This window comes from Argiope bruennichi, chromosome 9 (assembly GCF_947563725.1).
Source record: "Argiope bruennichi chromosome 9, qqArgBrue1.1, whole genome shotgun sequence".
NCBI classification, from domain to species: Eukaryota; Metazoa; Arthropoda; class Arachnida; order Araneae; family Araneidae; genus Argiope; species Argiope bruennichi.
In genome coordinates this window covers 127172575-127193310 of record NC_079159.1, presented here as the reverse complement: position 1 = coordinate 127193310, position 20736 = coordinate 127172575, and the positions used below count along the sequence as shown (strand labels likewise).

At 31.0% G+C, this 20736-nt stretch overlaps 1 protein-coding gene across 2 annotated transcripts in view; it reads right to left on the bottom strand.

Moving 5' to 3' along the window:
• The window catches only part of LOC129984170 (glutamate receptor ionotropic, kainate 2-like), a 51736-nt gene extending 39649 nt beyond the window's left edge, over positions 1 to 12087 (bottom strand). For both annotated transcript variants that reach the window (XM_056093975.1, XM_056093974.1), the window contains exons 1-6: positions 11529 to 12087; positions 8326 to 8481; positions 5631 to 5882; positions 4480 to 4658; positions 2511 to 2564; positions 383 to 538 (exon numbers count right to left, since the gene is read on the bottom strand). In XM_056093975.1, the coding sequence (XP_055949950.1) occupies positions 383 to 538; positions 2511 to 2564; positions 4480 to 4658; positions 5631 to 5882; positions 8326 to 8481; positions 11529 to 11625 (894 nt within the window). In that variant the 5' untranslated portion in view covers positions 11626 to 12087. The remainder of the gene's footprint in view (positions 1 to 382; positions 539 to 2510; positions 2565 to 4479; positions 4659 to 5630; positions 5883 to 8325; positions 8482 to 11528) is intronic.
• Positions 12088 to 20736: the final 8649 nt, after the last annotated feature.

Here is a 20736-nt window from a genome sequence, read left to right as displayed (position 1 = left end):
GGATAATTGATTAGAATTAAATTATGAGAACTATTATGAACGCTTTTCTCTTCGTTTTATTATTTATAAAACACTTTAGATTAAAAATTATGTTTTTCGAATAACAGCCATTTACATATTATTTCATTGGAAAAGAATTTTCTAAAATTTTAAAGTGTATAATTATTAGTGCACTTTTGTGTTATTTAGAAATTTTCTCCTCTTAGACTATTAGTTTATAATTGCAAATGGCATTTTGATAAACTTTTTCGTTATGGTACTTCGACTCTTGGTACTGAGCGAGATAATTTCCATACACATTAGTTAATGCCCATGAAAATATGTACTAAATCCTCTCCGCCATTTTACAGGAGCTCAGAAAAGTAGAAAAAAGAGTGTTTACCGTCAGAGAAGGTTCCCTGCCAGCGGCCCGGAACATCGGACTTCTCCAGCTCTCGAGAACGTCGATGTACGTCGAACTTTCTTCGTCCACCAGTTTGTAGCCTGTGATGTTGGTGCCGCCGTACTGGAAGTCCTCAAGATCCACTGTATGTAAATCCTAAGGAGCAAAACAAGTTTCAATTCAAGAATCTTTCGTTCAGAAAATCATCCAGAGCAGTGTCACAGATTTACATAGCTGTAATAGTATATGCCTGATTTTTGTACGATTAAACGTTATGACAGATTTTTCTATGTTCGTAAGAAACGTATGTTAACAGGCATATTTGATTATTTTTGCCTAATAATATACCGTTTTACAATCCCAACACGCATGTTCAAAGACTGTGTATTGCGTAAATAAATGTTTCTCTGAACTAATTCACAAAATGTTTGTACTGAACTATTTTTTAAATTAAAATATTTAATTTAAAGAATCTATTTATACATGTTACAAAGATAGCTAATCTCAATATCATTAAATACCCAGAATGCCATATAAATTATAGGAAAACGAAAGAATGCCTTACATTTTTCAGATGTTTTTTTTTCTGCCAGTCTATTCAAGCGCAAAATCCTTTCTATCATTTTACAGGAACACTGAGTGCAGAAAAGAAGAGGGAAGAATGCTTGCCGAGAGAGAAGGTTCTCTACTAGAGACCCGGAGCATAATGTAGAGCAACTCAAGCAATTTTAGAATACCTTTTAATAAATAAGTCGAATGATTTTTCTTTTTTCATTTAATTTTGGGACTTATTAACATGTTTTAAAATAGAACTCCCAATTCATATAGAACATAATTCAAATGTGAATTCTAGCTTTTGTGATCTTGGGTTCGTAATATTCGGAGAAATAGAATACGAAGCCTGCATAACTGAATGTATCAGTGTTCTAAAAGTCGCTTCTTTCTTTACAGATGGTGAGATAATTAGAAATTGTCATTTTATAAGCAAATTAAAATATTATTTTATCTTCTAATGGGGCACTCTTATGAGAAAAGGAACGAGCACTCTTTCTCATCAATTTAAATTCCTTCCACTATTCAGAAGACCAGATGATGTCGCAACATTGACCTAAACATATTTTTTAGAATAAATACACATTTTACTAACTTCATAATACTTTTATCAATCCACTTTTTTGCTTCAATAGTTATACAATAGTTTCTACAATAAGGAAGATATTAAATCAGAGGACTGCCGAGTATTCTCCGTTTAAAAAAAGTATTTTAAAATGCAAAGTCTGCATTAATCGAATAAAATACTTAAAGTTATACAATATTTAACAAAGGTTACTAAGCAGCTCCTTATTGTTTCAGTTACACCAAGTTCGTTGATAACTACATGCAGTAACCCCCTCCCCCTTTTATGCTTTCCGCTCGTTGTTGTGAATGCTTGACGTACAGTTGAAGGAACCAGATTAGCGAAATGCCGATTTATATAGAAACCACACATTTTATTATAGTTTGACTCAGCAGCAAATGCTGCCTGTAACTGCAATTTGACTTTCTTATTTTTTCATCAAATTTTTTTTTCCTGTCTTTCTTGCTCATTAGAAAGAGATCAAACAGATTTTCAGAGTTTTCATTCCAATTTCCCATAAAAGTATGACCCTTTTTCCATTTCTTAATCATATAAAGAAAAATGTTCTTCCATCATTTCGAGTTCAGAAATTTTAATTGTCAGAAACATCAAGAAGAAAGAGGATGAATAATTGACGTATGAACTCTTGTCGGTCCCCCTAAGAGTGGCACATTAGTGATATCAGGTTAATGCGCCGTTGGCGGGATGAACCTCATTGTGAGAAACCTAATCATTATACGCTAGTAAATGGAAATATATTTTGCTTCTTTCTATGTACCCGTTTATTATCTTCAGCGGTTCAGCTATTAAGATATAATTGAACGGTCAAGTCCTGTATTAATTTACTAGAGTTCGAAATGAATTGGTGTGATAAATACTAAGCATTGAGAATATGATGCAAAACAATAAGCAACTGATGAAATATTTTAAAATGAAATAATATGAGTAAAACTCATTTCAAAACCCACGAAAGATTTTATAAATGCATAGCAAAAAATTTCAATTTCTTACCAAAGAAGTAATGAAGTAGTTGTGGTATTCGGACATCATATCAACTTGCTGAGCCTAGATAGAAAAAAAATGTTAAAAAAAGACATTTTTACTAAATGAATAAGACAAAAATAAATTATCAGGTTTTAAAATATCTACAAAATATATCCTATTTGTTGATTCAGAAATAATATAAAAGAAAAAGACGATAATTGTATCTTCTATAAAATTATAAAAGAATAATCAGACATTTTTTTTTCTTTTTAATAATCGAATCATTGAAAGAATGTTCAGGCTGAATGTTTCGTTTTTCCTTCTGATCCTCAGAATTTAAGATCCAATAATTAGACACCAACAAAAAATTCTCAATTTCTGAACAATATCTTTGAAATTTTTGTACCTTTTTTTTATATATATTCTTCTTATACTGTAAAAATAAGTTTGAACAAAAAACTTGCATTTTATGTTGCTTTGGCACAAAATAAGTAAAATGTATTAAAATATTTTAAAACATCATGATTTAATATATAATTTTAAAATTGTTTTCCTTTAATTTTTTAAGTGAAAAATCCCCTTCTTCAAATCAACTTAAATTTTTTAAATTTAAATTTAGAGTTACTTGATTTTCTTGTTCGAAATTTTGCAGGAATTATTGCAATAATTGTGCACAAAACTTTCAATATAAAAATAATGTCAACAAATGACTTATGTATGCAAAATTCTATCAATATATATTTATATAACATCGAAAAAAATTGGAAAGGCGTTCAGTGATTCCTTTTTATGGACAAAAAGGTATAACTGCACTGAAATTTAACGGCAGTTGCATGCAGTATGCGGTGAAAATGCAATGTCACGTCAAACTATCGCGAAGTGGTGCAACATGTTTGTGAATAGATGTACAGACATTGAGGAGGTTGGTTGAGAAGGAAGACTATCAACTGCAACAAATTCTTAAATCCCTTCTCGCATATAGAAATGCATTCTTGCAAACAGACGCATAGCAATGGATGAAATGTCAAACGAACAGGATACTTATCATTGAAGTGTGCATCAAAAATATTACCAAATTATTAGTTCAATTTCGAAAAGTTTATGCTTGATGGGTATCACGTCTATTGTAGGAAGAACATAAAGGGAAGAGTTTTGAAAGTGCGTTTGAATTTCTGCAACTTTACGAAAGGAAGGAAACGAGTTTTGGGACAAAATTGTGGATTCATCACTTCTCCCCTGAAATGAAACGCATCTCCCCCGAGTGGAAACATTCCATTTCCCACCGACTCAAAAAAAGTGCCGAACATTTTCATTTGTGGGAAAGGAGAAGATGGCGCTGTTCTTTCGACAGAGACAGGGGTTTGGTTCACACAGAGTCTATGTGGAAGGGTGCCACAAATAATGCATCTTCTTTTTGTGACCACTGAACTGATTGCGACAATCGCTTCAAACTCAACGGCATGATAAACTGTCGAAAGGTATTGTGCTCCTGCATGATAATTTAAGACCGCATGAAGCATAACAAACCTGCTGACTTCTGAAAAAGTTTAGGTGGGAAGTGTGGGATCATCCTGTTTACAGCCCGGACCTTTCACATTTAGACATCCATGTGTTTGGACGCATAAAAGAACTTACAACGTGACGATACTACTCCGATGACAAGGTGGGAGCTGCAACCCACCTGGTTATCGGGCCTTGAACGGAATTTATTTATAGAAGGCATCTAAAAGCTTGTACCACGCTTCGACAAGTGCTCAAATAATAGACACTCACGGTGAATCATTCAGATTTACCGAGCTTGATCCTTTCATATGAGCCATCTAATAACCGATTGCGCGTTTGCCTTTCTCTGCATTATGACGTCATGTCCTTTTTACTCCAGCAAGCTACACAGAATTCTGCAATTAAATTGGCATGGCACATTTTATGCATCACTGACTGCATCTATTGATTGCATTGCGCTATTAAAATATTTATTCAATTTGGAATATCTTACATGTTTCAGAACGGTTTGCACATTTTTTGTGGGCACATCGATGACAATGTTTTTGATACCGGCTCTTCCCAACTCTTTCAGGAGCTTTCGGTATTCTTGATGAGGCAAGAACTGGCGCACCACCACTTGTCGCTGCCGAATGAAAGGGTCCTTCAGCAATTCTTGGAGGCGAATCAAGGCTGTAAGGATGGTTAGTGTTAAAAAAAGACTCAAAAGAAAACACAACACACAAACGAAATTTAATAACACAAAATAATCCGATAATGATGATATGAAAACAAATTTACAACAGAAAATTACCATGCGTCATATTATGATTATTTTTATTTGAAAAGTACAAATAAGATACTGAAAAATAAAAAAAAGTAAACGTTACTGGTTAGTTAAAATTCATTTAAAGAACCATTTTTTCTAGTATTGAAGTATTAAAATATTTTGGGAATTCATATTATATTAAAAAAAGAAATTTATTTGGGTATTCGGATAAATTTAATTTTATTAATTAATAATTAACAAACTATATTACACTAGATCTAGATATCACATTACGAATCAAGATTTTACGTTATGATTTGAAATAAGAAATTGAAACCTTTTAGTTCTTTTGCTTTATCAAAATATTTGGCACGAACTTATGTCGACCTTCTTTTCTAAGTATTTCTTTTTTAATTATTGGCTTTTTTTCTAAGTGTTGGCCTTTATTAAAATTAATAATCACAAAATAATTATGAAATTAATAAGAAATTATATCGTCAAAAACCACATCATGTGATTCCATTTTGTATTCATATTTCTTGCGGGTCTTATTAAGAAATAGCAATTCCAGTCTTAGCTGGCAGAAGAGCTTACTCTGGGAACTTGTATTAAATGTACCTCTCACTGTCTTAAAAACAATTAAAAGAAGTAATGATCATTAGACTTCTTCAAACTAGCGCACTGGTTTTACATAAAATCCAAACACAATAGTTAACAAGTTATTAGGTCGCTTTTATATTCATTTGGTTATTTAAAAAAGAATCTTTCATGATTCAGATTATTTTTGCTTTTAAAAAAAACAATAATCCCAGTTTTTTTTTTTTCTTTCTTTTTTTTTTTTTGCGAAATTTAGTAGAAACATTTGGTTGGAACTGAAACATCAAATTGAAGCTGACCGTCGCTCTCCTCATACACGATAGCAAACTTCTTCCAGTCCTTAGCCTTCACGAAGTCCAGATATGCCTTGCCCAGGGCAGTAGGGTGGGGAAAGAGGTTGATAGAGTGGTTGTCCCTCTTGGTCCGGTAGTCCCACCTTGTCTCGATGTGAGGCACCTCCAGCACGTCACAAGTGGACTGCACTGCAGCGCTCCCCTCGTTGGACTGTGGGCCAAACATGGCGGCCATGCCTTCACTCAGCAAATCGCACACTGAAAGAATACAATCATCAGGTAGAGAAAACCAACTGCGGAGGGGACAAAATGAATCAGAAAACAGGAGATGCGACAGACAAATAAAAATCAGAAAAATCAATAACTATTATCTCTCGACTACTTCAACACTCCAGAATTCGATACTAAACCGATTAATGTGGGATCGAAGCATTTCTTCCATCATCTGATTATCATCCATTCCATCATCTGTTAATATTAGATTCTAAAACACGTTGGAACAGTTTACTCCTAATGATGGAAAGATTTTTGAAACTGAGAAATCCAATCCAAAAAGCAATAATCGACTTAAACCTGTAAATTAATTTTTCAAATAGTGAATTCGACTTAATATCCAGAACTATATCAGCTCTACTTCCAATAAAACTGACTATTGAGGCACCATGTCGGAGAGATTCTAATTTATTAACAGCTAATGCAACAATACATTTCATGTTGCAGTCACTGAAAGAACAGCACACATTAGTATCTGCAGAATTATATATTACATTAAAAAGACGCACAGAAGAAAGGCATACCGAAATAGAAAATGTCTTATGGTATTTACATAATTTTAATAATTTTAAAAATTAAAATGAAAAGAAGAAAAGAAAATAACCAATTCAAATCTGATTAAGTTAGAGTAAAGTTTCTTAAAAGTTTTTTCCCACAAAGCTATCCACATTCAGAATTCGGTTCAATTATCGAAGATTATGATGTCACTACTGTTGATAGTGAAAAGGAATTGTCTCTTGAACAAAAATTAGAATGAGCGATAAATAAAAAAATTTCAAAGAACCAAAATACAATACAGAAATCAGCTATATCCAAAACCATCCGACGAGAAATCGATTTATTTGAAGATGAGGGATTTAGAGGTAAATACTTGGAAAAAGTATATCGCGCATTGCTAACCGTACCACGAACTAGCGTAGATGCCGAAAGAGCGTTTCCGGCAGCTGGTAATTTTTACACAAAATTACTTTTCAGGCTTAATGACAGAACAATGGATGCATTATGTTTTTTTAGATCACATTTCAAAAATTTGTAATAGTACCACAGACTGAATAGTGATACTTACACTTTTTTGTGATTTAAATAAATAAGATTTTTCTTGTTTTTTTGTGATTATATACTGTTATAATTTATAAGTTACAAATTATTTTTTGTGATATTTTCACTCTCTAACAAAACTGGCAAATAAAAAAAAGAAACACCTTTATTTTCTTTCTTTTTTCCAAAATTTCTAATACCGGTATTAAAACCGGTATCCCGGTATTAAGATTTAAAAAATACTGAATACCGATATTGAAATTTTGGTCCGGTATTGCAATCCCTACATGGGAACGAGGCTTTACAGGTTTTTCGAGTAGTTTGAAAGTCTGGGTAAAAGAGCATAAGGTATAATAGTATGTACTTTGAATACTTTTCCATTGACAGATTTTTTTTTTTATTGAACATTTATAAATCCCCCGTGCACCACAAAGTATCACACGGGGCTTACAGAAGTAAGTATGTAGCACATTACAAAAAGAAGAAGAAGAAAATTTAACAATCATGAAGGATTGCAGATGTCAACAATAAATTGGCAGAAATTTTCAAAAGCACTTCTAGTGGAAGTAAGTCCATCGACAGATTAGATCGAAAATGTGAAGTAAATGCGCAATTGTGGAGGGCAGACAAATCAAGTTTCATTTATTTAAGTATCTATTTTTTATTTATCATGTTCACAACCCCGCGAATATACAGAAAAATAAATAGCAAGTTCCAAAATTCGACAGATTGATTTCAAATTTCTTTTCCGTCCAAGTATTTTGTTTGAAATTTAACTGAAATTTTTAATAGTTGTAAAGCCAACATATCAAATCCCATCCCTCCAATCCATTGCGCTTCGGAGATATCCTGTTAAGATCGATATATACCCAATAAAGTATAAAATGAAAAATACCAGAAATGTATAAAATGAAATGCATCAAATTCTCAGGATAAAAATGTTCGTTGATTATTACATTGTTTTAACTTTTTGCTCTTCGCGTACGGGAAGTAAAAAGGGGAGAAAAAAAGATAAACTAAATAATGAAAATCAAAATAAAAAAAAGAAACAATATTCTAATACAAAAACAACGTGATTTTTTTATAAACAGTCAAAATAAATATTAATAGTACAATATATACTTTTCCCTGCAGCTGGAAAGTCGATCCCACATTTTATCAAATGCTAGGATTTTTTATAAGCTTTCACTTGGCGACTTTCCAAGATAGAAATATTTATTTATTATTTCTTTTATTCTGATCTTTTTAATAAGATATCAAAGAGCAGGAATTTCGCAATCATTACGTTTCTGATGTTTCTTCTTATTCTTCAGAGACCGTACGTAAAAATAAACCCAAATTTCTAAAAATAAATCGATGAATATTAATGGAACAAGCTGTATTCTCCCACCTTTCCTGGCTGCTTGGAAGCTGTCGTGTCGCTCCACCCTCTCGAGCTGCGGGGTCAGGCGGGAGTTAGGTAGTAGCCGGGGGTCTGTATTAACCCGCTCCACGGCGTACCGGAATGCGGTTTCCAGCATTTCATCGCCCGATTCGAACAAACCACCTACAAAACAGGAAAATAGAAATATTTTCCTGTAGAGTAGTTCTAATGAATAGGACACGCATCATTAGAAACTATAGCATTTCAAAAGATTAATTTTGGCACAATACAGTCATCAATAAAAATAATGGGCAACTTTGGAATTTATTATCGCGTCTGCATAAGATTGGTATCAATGGAAATTTCTCAAAAGAACAGGTTTCCTTAGGTAGCATATTGATTAACTGGTTAATTAATTCTAACTGGGCCAATTAACATATTTTATTAATCGGCAACTCGAAACTTTCCCATTATGCCTATCCATTTTTTTTTTCTATTCAATCGATTACCCGCCATGCAATTAGTAAAAAAAATTGTTAGCTTTTGAAGAAAATTTCAAGAGTTATAAGGTTTTAAAAAATGGCGCGCCCATTATTAAATGAAAGAAATGAAATTTTGACCATATCTTAGAAATTATAATATATTTGTCGATATTTATTTTGTATATGTGTGTGGTGGTGGTGGTGGGGGGGGGGGTATTTGAAGAGAAAATTTTACTACGGAAATGAATTTAATAAATTTACAAATTCGGGTGCCGAATAATTACTTTGAGATGCACGTTTCCATCTTTCAAAGTATATTTGTGTCAAGTTTAGTAACTAATCGTTGCCATTTGGTCTGGCATATTCTAACGCCAGACAAGACATCTTTCCGCTTTTATCATTAATAGATATAACTGTACTCGAATATTAAGTACAGACAGCTCTTTTATCTGGAATGCATTATAATGCTATAATACAAAACTTTAAAAAGAAATTTTAAATAGTTTCGAAAATATTTAATGATATTTTGTATTCTTTGCTTAAGAAATACTTGATATGCTAACAGTTCAAATCACGAAAAAAGATTTAAATAAGAAATGTGAACATTTAATTATGTTAGTATATTAAAAAAATATAAAATCGGTATGCCATCTGTTTGTCAAGGACGAAATAAGCATGCTAAGGGAAATCTGGCATTAATGCTCTTGAGCCCCCATTTCTGAAGTAATTTCATAGAATGTACATTTCGATTTGTCAGCCATTACGTTTTAAAATACAGTTCCAAATGCTTTTACACATTTTAACTATATTTTCGTTAATAATCGCCTTTATAACTGCCAATAATTAAGATCGGCTGGTAGTCAATCTTACTTCAAAAACTTTTTATATGTAATTATTTAGGTTTAACTTCAACCTCCCTTTGGGGATGAAAAAATATTTGAAGGGGTGTGGGATATGAAGATTGTAAAAAAAAAATTCGGAGGGGCTTATTTTGCTACTTGCTGTGGGCGCATTTTATGCTGGAGCTTCTCTGAATGAAGGATATATTTAAATAATATAAACAATTTAGAAATCATTAGTTTTAGTTTGCATATTGAATTTACCAAAATATATTCGAAACACAGAATTTTTTATATTTTTTTACTAGGAACTTCAAAAAGGCAGCATAGATTAAAAATCGAATTTCTGAAGAATTTCATTCAAAAAATTTCAGTCGGCTACATATCACTGTAACAACAACTCTTTGGATAATTTATAGAAATTGAAAGATACACGAGCAGTTTTGAAAAAGTAAGATAGTATTAATGACATTTTTATTTTTTTGATGATAAAAACATTAAAAATCATTTCCTTTTAAAGGATCCTTCAGTAACTATGCCTGAATGCATAACCTTGCTCTGTTTGTTCGATGATTAACATTTTCATTACGTCCGTAAATTATATTAACCGTATAACCTGGTTATTACTGTTAATTTCGAACCAAAATTTGAGAACTGGATATTTGTATGGGTTTTTTTAATTATCTTGACGCATATACAGCTCGAAAAAATTTTTCTAGTTCAAAAACAGTAAAAATTCTAGAGACAGGCGAACAAAAATTTGTCTGTCAAAAGACATTTTTTTTTTTTTTTTTACTAAAATTCCCGCATGATGTGTCTTAAAAAGTTACTTCTCTTGGTTTTATCAATTTGGTGTTTATTTTCTTGATAAGATTACAAAATTTTATGCTGTTATTTCCATTTAACTGCTTTTCTTTAACCGTAGTATCATTTGCTGATTAATGGCATTGATAATATGATCTAATGTATGCCAATTCTAGAGAACAAAGAGGTATTTAAAACAATAATATGAACTATCTGCTCGTCTAAATAAAAATAACATACTTATGATTCTAAGATTAAAAAATTGATTTTGTCGATTGCTAGTATTTAATTCAAATGAAATAGAATCAGTAACAATCATCACAAAGTAAACAAAGTTTTGCCGCTTTCGAAAAGGGAATATGTTTTTCTTTCGATAACTAAATTATTTCAACAAAGAATGAATAAATATTTCACAAAAATACCTAGAAATAGTGATCTTTCAAAATAAAATTTCACTGCCATTTTTTTTAAATACCTTAATCAATGTTATCGACATACAGAATAAAACTAACCGACTGGAGAGGTGAGTTTCCTAACCTTCCCCGGCTCAAAACTCATTATTCATATTAAACTGAATCCATTTTAATACGAAAAAAAATAATAAAATAAGTTCGCACTATTAACAAAAGATTTTTTAAACCTTTGCACATAAATGGTTTCTCTCAATCCCCATTCTAGACATCTCATAATTTCGAGTGTTAAAAAAAGAAATAAAGAAACGCCTGAATAGCTGTAAAGAAGTTAAAAAAGAATATTTCTGTAGAAATAATTTTATGCAACTTCTCTTATAAATAAAATGAGACCATGTATTCAGTAAATAATTAACCATCTAATTTATTTGTCGAATACAAAAGCTAAGAAGAAGAGAATCATGGTAACTATCAAAATCCAATCTATAAATAAATTAATATATTATACTCCAAAATTTCGGTTTTCATTTCGGGGCAAAATCTGTTTAACATTTTTTAATAAATTGAATAAATAATTTAAAATTCATTGTTAATTTCTTTTAAATCGAAACAGGTTAGCAACTATTTTTAGGAGCTGTATTGTTCCGAACGTGGATAAAATAATAAGGCTTGCATAGTTAAATAATTTTACTCACCGACTTTAATTATTTCCGGCAATCCAAAGGCAACGCTCCAAGTGATGCACATCAAAATCTTTAATTGCAGCATTGATGAGTCAATAAATGTCTTCATGGTGATAATTAATAATTTCAAATAAATCAATGATGAATTAATCGTACATTTGGCATGCTGTCTATAAAACTCAGCCAAGTGTCATATTTACAATGATGGCTGATTTTCACATCGTAAACAAGATGTAAGAAAGACCTTTTCGAATAGATCAAGTCTGAAATACAAATTTAGTTCATTCAAAATACAATAGTTTGGTTACCGAACTTTTCAGAAAAGCTGGATTTCGTGATTCCAAAGTATCATATACAGAGTTCATTTTCAATTCCAATCTATTATAGTCAACCTGAATAATTAGTTTTATTTTCGGATAATCAAATGAACTTTCGATGCAGGGGAGTATTAAAATTCCTGAATTTACATTAGCCAATAAGACCACGAATACCACTCATTGAGTCGGGTATTCGTACGTATTTCTTGGGTGACCTTTCTTTGGGCTGAATTTCGCCGGAATTCATCTTGGAATGCTCGGGATGAGGCTGCAGCAGCAAGGGCGCAGTTATCGATTGCATCCCGAGCATCTGGCTGTCATGGAAACGGGATCATCACCACTACTCTTTCGGGTTGGTATGGAAACTGATGAGAAATTCCTCCATCTCGGTCAAATTCTGGAATTTATCTTCATTTTCTATCAGTCGGTGATATAAATAGAAATATGCAGGTTGACTTTTAATTTACTGACAACTTGGAATCGGGGAAAAAAAAAACATTTTAACCTCCGAAGACAGAAATAAAAACTATTTTTAATTTGAAAAGTAAGTAGGAAAAGAATTTAATGAGAAATATTTTCAAAATAAAGATATTTAGATGTAACATAATAATGCAAACTGTATGGGGAAAAAATACATCCCCTTGAATTTTCTTTGACAAAATCTTTCAAACTTTTTTCTCAAATTTACTATTTCGCAAGATAGTTTTCGGATATTATAGGCATTTGAAGACATTTTTGATTATTAAAATTCTAAAAATACATTTTATTTAAAATTTCTACATATATATATATATATATATATATATATATATATATATATATATATATATATATATATATAATAAATAAATATATATATAAATATATATATATATTGATTCTAATACTTTTGTACACACACACACACATACATACATACATATATATATATATATATATATATATATATATATATATATATATATATTAAAAGATTATAAAGAAATTATATATATATATATAAAAATATAAATATATATATATATATATATATATATATATATATATATATATATATATATATATATATATATATATATATATATATATATATATATTTATATTTTTTATAATTTTTTTGGTTTAATTTTTATTTGATTTTTTTGTTTTTCCTATTAACTTGATTCTAATACTTTTGTACACACACACACACATACATACATATATATATATATATATATATATATATATATATATATATATATATATATATATATATATATATATATATATTAAAAGATTATAAAGAAATAATAAATTTTAAACAAACATAACATAATTTTTTCAAACAAACAAACATAATTTTTTCACAGGATCTATCAGAGTGAATATAACACAACCAGATAATGTATAATTAATATTCCAAAATGTACATAAAAAGTAATTACTTATTTTAAAATAAATGATTTTAATAATCTGCAAACACCTTATATCCTAATATCATAAAATTCAAAAAAATTTGTTGTTCTTGCGAATTTATTCATCTGTGAAATTGGCTAATAAAATTCTTTAATCGACCTGCCTGAGACCGCTCTTCAGTCCAACTACCTTGCCTCCTAATCGGAAAATTTGCCACTTTCCAGATAAGTAGTATGACATAAGTACCACTTTAAAACCACAAAAATACGATCTGCGGTTGAATATGGTGGTTTGGAAGGCATATAGGAGAAGAGTGAAAGTGAACTAAATAATATCCTTTGTCTATCTTTTTCTTTTTGCACATATTCATTGCCACATCTTGTGAAATGGCCTGAAAAATTATTTCAGTTCCCATCGAGATGTTGATATATCTCTCCATTTTAGACCTCCCTAGGGACAAAAAAATACACCATTTTGGAATTTACATTTGTAATTTACTCATAAATTTCACATTACATTTGAAATTATATTTGTAAGTGAATGACGATTCAATGACGCAAAGATCTAAACAACTGACATTTGGTATCTTGTCTTTACAAAAAAAAAAAAAAAAAAAAAAAATGTTGTTTGCTATAAAACACTCAACGAAATCTGTCATCAGGAGATCGTAGTCCTGTAAATAGACGTAGGCTTCGCTTCTGACTGGCTTTAACATATTTTTTTTTCAAAAAAAATGTATGAATGACTTTTTATAAATAATATTAAATGATACTTTAACTAATCTATTAATAATACCACAGCATAAATGGCTGATCTTGATATTAACATAGAATTTGGTTTCAAAAGGCACGAAAAGAAAGATTGTCTTTCGATTATGAATGTACTGAGGAGAAACCCGAATATTTAAAAGCAATATTTAAAGCTGAATTTTATTTAGCAGTTTGAATAATGTTTTGAATTTCATTCGGGAGAAGGGTAACATTTTAAACAAATATAAAACATCATTTAAATTTCTAAATTAATTCAGAAATATCTCCATAGACATTTTAAATTAAATTTGTTCATTCATTAAATTGTGTCAAAAATTTCATTAAATCAATTAATTTGTGTCAAATAATTAATGATTATATCGCTATTGCTTTCAAAAATTGATATTTTGAAATAATAAATGAATTTCAACATTTACCAGTTTCCCTGCAGCTTTAAAAATGTAATGAATGTTTAACTTGCCAATAACTGCACATCTGGCGAAGAAAATATTCTAAACTAGAGGTAATGCTTACTTAACAATAATTCTTAATTTTAATTTAATTTAATTTAATTTTTACTTTACATTTAAATCCCTTAAATTACTTCTTAATTTACAACATAAAGAAGGAAAGCGTTAATTAAGGCCAAAGACTATCCAAACAGCCTGAATTTTTAATAATTGTAAAAAAAAATGCAAAATCGTTGTACTATTTTTATCTTTAAAATGGGATATCTCTGAGCTCGAACATCATTTTGTTTTACCGTTATAAAATGATGTCGATGCAAATAACTCGAAGAGAACAAGTTCATTCTAATCGACTAATTCGGCCAGTTAAGAATATTGTTAATTGTGATCTCAAAATTTTTTCCATTACGGAAACCAGGATGTTCCGATAATCCAGTGTATCTTTTTCTATACATATGTGAAATTTCTTTTCAAAATTCAAAGTAGTTTTTAGGATAATACATTATATTTGCCCAAACCTCCGTCTGAATGAAATCAATCCATTAGGGACCATATCTATACTTATAATAAAGCTCAATGTGTGTATGTGCGTGTTGGAGCTCTACAGGCCAGACCGTTTGATCTAGAGCTACCAAATTTGGTACATGTATATCTTGGAGGTCGGGAATGTGCACCTGGAGTCCCTTTTTTTAATTTTTAGTTAGAATTTTAATTATTAATTTATTAATTAAAAATTAACTTTCCCGCCAAAAGAATCTTCATTTCCCCACCGCAAAATGAGTATGGCTTCAGTTTTTTTTCCCACGCTAATGAGATTAGACTTAATATATTTCGACCAATTATTTCAAACGATTCTGTTTATTTTCTTAATGCTTGATGCATTTAAAATTAAACTTTGTTAATTAATCAATCTTTCAGATCTATTCTGATGTACTTTTGAATTAAAGTAAAAACGAATAAAGGAAATTAAAAATTTATATTCTGCATAGCGTTACACCCAACTGCCGTAGAAAAATTTAAGCATGCGCATTGTGTTCTGATTGTTGACAACTATTTTCAATGGATGCAGACTTCATTTAATTTTTTTTTAGGTTGGTTGCATGCTTTTGTAATTAAATTGTATTTATGTTAGTTATATATTTTTTGTATATGCTTATAGTTTTAAGTACATTGTTTTCAAGTAGTTTTTTTAACCTGTTTTCGACCGATTATTTAAAACGATTTTGTTTATTTTCTTAGTGTTTGATGCATTAAAATTAAACATTGTTAATGAATCAATCTGCTCATGGTGAATCTGAGAAAATTTTGTTGATAAATTCTTGAGATATTGCATAAATTAAGAAAGATATTCTTTAGTGCCCATAAGGTTTAAATGCTCAGTGACTCTGTTCTCAGTAATCATATTATAAAAAAATGCTTTGTTTCGTAAAAAATATTATTATATTAATTGCAGATTAATCATTTCAACTTTAATTTAAAGCATAAATTCTACGGGAGCTAACAGAAAGTTTGAGATATACATGACTGAAGGCCTTTATAATATTATGAGCGAATTATATGACTATCAAAATTTGAAGTTTTAAAATATTTTGATGAAGAAGCTATTAAAGTAAGAATTACATAATATATTTAATTATTAAAATTTTAATGAGCATTAAGATTGGCGAACCGACTGGTCGTCAATTACAGTGTGTTGTTATCAAAAAGAAGAATATTTTTTTCATTCTCCGCAGTTTCAAAAATAATCAATTACAATTCAGATTTATCTTTAACTAGCTGACATGCCCGGAATTGCTCGGAATTAAAATGTCTTCATGTTTAATATTTTCATTTTATGAATAATTTCTTAAAGATATAATATAACGCACAAAAAAAGACTAGAATAGAATTCAGTTGATGGTTTTACAATCAAAATTGCAAATCTGTATTGAATTTTACCAATTCCATCAAAGGGTTAACTGTCTGTCTGACGATTCGTAGATTAACACTATATATAAAGCATGAAGAAAGCAATAAACTAAATAAATGCAATTTCATTTTTGATCTTGTCGAACGGTCTAGTCCGGCCAGAATGTAGCGGAATACCTTTCCTTCATTGATAATTTTTTAAAAAATATTTATTGACAATAAAAAAAAAGTGTTAGATACCTCCTTAGACAAATCATTCGCTGTTTTATTCTTAATTTCAAAAATATTACACAGATGAATAAAAGTAACTAGTCGCAAGCGAAGATGCGAAGGAATTAAAACTTTCATGCTTCAATGCATTTTATGTTTTGATTCTGAAAATGCGTGATATTTTCTATACCAGTCGTCTTTGAAGTAATTTGGCTGTTTGTACAGTCTTAGCTAGAATTTTGAACTAAATCATTTTCATGTACAAGTACCAGTTATTAAATTTTCGTTTTTATGTGAAAAATATTACAAGAATTATTGATGAAAAATTTATTATCATTACTATTTTGCTATTTAGTTAGTGACTGATTGCTAAATTCATTGCAAGATTCTAAAGATTAATTGAAACTATAGATCCAGAAACTATTAATCTGTTTAGTTCTTTTTTTATTAGTTGGGTGTCTAGTTTTATGACGCGTGCTATTTCTTCTATTTAATAATACTTTTAGTTCGTGGTTTTACCTATTGGATGAAGGGATCTATGTCTTTGGAATTTGTACGAAAAGTTGTGGTGATTGAGTTTGTAAAATTTGCAACTAGAGTGTCTAGGTTGTCTGTTGAATTAGCATTAATAAGTAGGTCAGTGTTGCAAAGTATGTTTGTCCTAAATTTAACCCACTTGTTTTTATTTTATTATTGTGCTTGGGGGGTTTAAAGGTAAAGTAAAAATTTAATAAAACTGATTTGTGATCTGAGCTTAGTTTGGGATCAAGAATATGTTATATGGGATTAGATTTTTTTTCTAGATATATGAAGGATCCAGTGTAGTTTCCTGGTGGGGGTGGGTGGGGCAAGGATTTCTAGTCCGGCGGATTTCGCAAGTGACTTAACAATATTACCTCTAATAGTGTTTTTGTTTGAGCCCCAACTAATGTGGTGAGTATTAAAATCCCTTTCCAGAATGCATAGCGTACCTAAATGCATTAGAGTGTTTTGCATTACAGTGCGAAAAAGCAGCTTCTTGAAAGTTCTGGGCACTTTCTTCTGTAATAGCCGAATGGTGTCGTCCAACAGTTCCGATTTTCTCATCAGTTACATTACCTGTTCGTGTGAACTACTCATACAATTACTTTATTGTATTTGGTAGAGACATTTAGTGACTTGGAAATTGCACTAAATGCTTCTTAGAGTTGCAGTAATACTCACCTTCAATCGGTGGAATTCTAAAACAAGAAATATCTCTTTCTCCAATGAATTCGTCATTTTCGAAACTTCCCTACAGAATCTGCAGTTCAGCTTTCTAATGCTTGTCCTATCATTTAAATCGTCCCCACGCTCATTTTAAAGTCAAAAAAGTAACCCCTTATGATTTTGCCTATTTTGATGACTTGCATGAAGGGAGAACGATAAAAAAAACTTGCAGTGCCATCTATAGACAACTTTTTGAACTAAACCAAAAGCTGTAGGATGAAAAATGTATGCCCTATCGCATAAATTTTCTGCAATGTTTTTTTTTCTCTTTTTTTTTTTTTTTTTTTTTTTTTTTTTTTTTTCTTTTTTCCTTTTTTTTTTAAGTCCTAACCGTTTTCCTGTTATGGATTTTTGAAAATCGTCAGGCTGTTTCAGAATGCCATGTATATTTATTTTTGTCCTCAATTACAGTCGGTAAAATTCCGTTTTTGAAATAAATGTAAACAAATAACTAAATTAAAGAAGGCAATTATTTGCTGTTAAATAAACCTAACTTACAATTACATAATTTATTTTTTTCCAAAGTTTTATAATGAATTCAAATAATTTGACGACAGCAAGATAATTCTTCTTAGGATGAGTTGCCTATATTTTATTAAATTTGTTTTAACCATTAATCAGATTTTAATCAGAGAATTATCATAATAAAATAAGCATAATAGATCAGAAAAAACTGAAAATTCATCGCCGTGGAAGTAAAATTCTTTTCTAAGCTATTCAATGAGTTTTGAATCAGGGAAAACACCCCATCTTCCTATTCATGTACAGGATGGTTATAATTAAAGTGATTCTATTCAGACCCCTTTAGAACCCATTCTGCCAATCGGATTTTGATGAAACTTCTTATATACGTTATATGGACCATGGGGAAAAGATTTCTGCAATGAAAAAAGTTCAAATTTTGACCCCCAGATAGCACTTTCTAAACAAATTAATTAAACCTTAAGAGACTTGCAGTCAGTCAGAGCCCGAAAATCATTCTGCGTGCCTTTGTCAATGTTAATCATGCCCGCACAGAAGAAAGATCGAGAATTACTGGTAAAAGTGTTTTATCAAAATGGCAGCAATATCTTAGCTGAAATGTGTGAATGTCGTCATTTAAAGGAATCGCAGAAAGAGTCCATGTAAAAGAATGGTAAAGATAATTAAAAAATTTGAAAAGACTGGAGACGGGTGTGTTGCCAGAAAGAGGGTGGAAACCGGTTGTGAATGAAACTGTCGAAGAAGTCGCTACTGATGTGGTTGAAAGAGCCTACAAGTTCCAGCTATTCTTCAGCAAGTGCTCAATCGGTGTCACGCGAGTTGGTGATTCCGTGGTTGACAATAAAAAAAATTCTGCGTCCATTTTAAAATGGCATCCATATAAGATTTACATGGTGCAAATGCTTCAACTTCAAGACCTACAAATACGCTATGAAGAATGAAAGCTGATGACTCGTGACTTGGCAATTTCTATCCCAGATGAGGCGCTCTATTGGATGTCAGATGGAGCTGTCAATAATAAAAATTTCCCCATATGGGGTACTTCACCTCCTAATGTCCTGCACCAACAAACACTGCATTCTGATTAGGTGACTGCCTGGTGCGACTTTACTGCTAATTTTATCCTCGGAGCAATTTTCTTTGAAACTCTCACTCTTCGAAATCTTGAAACATGCTCTATCATGAGTGTATGGTGAGTGAACTTCTTCGACAACATGTCTCTTGCCTGTAAAGCAAGAATGACCTTTCTTTACAGAAATGTTTTCAGACCACTGTCTTCAGCAAGATGAAGCAACATTCCACATTAGACGCCAAGTAAAAGAACTGCTTCGTGCTAATTTTGGCGAAAGACGTGTGTTAACCTGAGCTTTTCCGAATGCTTGGTCTCCTATTCATCCGACTTAAATCCCTGTGATTTCTGGTTGTGAGAATTCCTAAAAGACCGTGTTTATGGTCGAGGAAATAGGACTTTACCTGAGTTAAAATGTAGCGTTACACGCCAAGTAACTGAAATCTCTTTACAGTTTCTTCGCGCTACCAATGAACATGCTATAGTGCGCTTGTGGTGAATTGCATATAAGACAGTAACAGCGCTTCTACCCGAACAGCTGTTTTGGCATAATCGGATCGTTACTGGACTGCTAACCAAAAAAGGTCCCAGGTTCTATCCTCGAGCATCCCTTACCTCTAAACGCTTTCAACACGCAATGGGGTCAATTCATGTGACGTAAAAGTCACATGTCATGTACCTCTTGCGCATGGCATTTAAGTTTCATCCGCGCCGCTCTCGTCGATCAGTCTGCCATTAACGTTCTCCGCCGAGTATGAAGCGGATTTTTTTGTTTACATTTGCAGTTACAATTTTTGAGTCATTTTCTTTCCTCTTATTACGTGTTAAAAGAGGAAATACTGGTGTGCTGATGGATGCTTTAATGCGAAACACAAGAGTGACTGTCATGATCAAATGTTTTCTTATTTTCCTTTCAACAATCCTGCCTATGGTTGGTACCTTTGGTATAGATTTTTTCAAGCCTTCGAAGTCGGTGAAATGCTTCGATCATTTTGAAGAATTCATTCAGTGTGTGTCCATTTATTAAATATAGCTGTTCCAGTAATTTGTTAGAAAAACTTTTCGAAGAAAAAGAAATCGGTAAGCGATTTGCCACCAAAAACAATCAACCAAAATCATGAGTGCATTTCTAATTTACTTCATTCACATTTGATGAAATTTCTGATAATTTTGAATATGTTTAGAAGGTTTTAAAATGTTTACATGAGTATTACATTGCATTTTTTTACAAAATCTTATCTAAATTTAATTTATGTAAGTAAACAAACTCCTATTGCAAAAATAACAACTGCTATAATGCTAAACTTAGGTGGAAGTGAATATTACTAGTTTTCTAATTACATTTGCAGATTTGTGATGGATTCAAAGTGA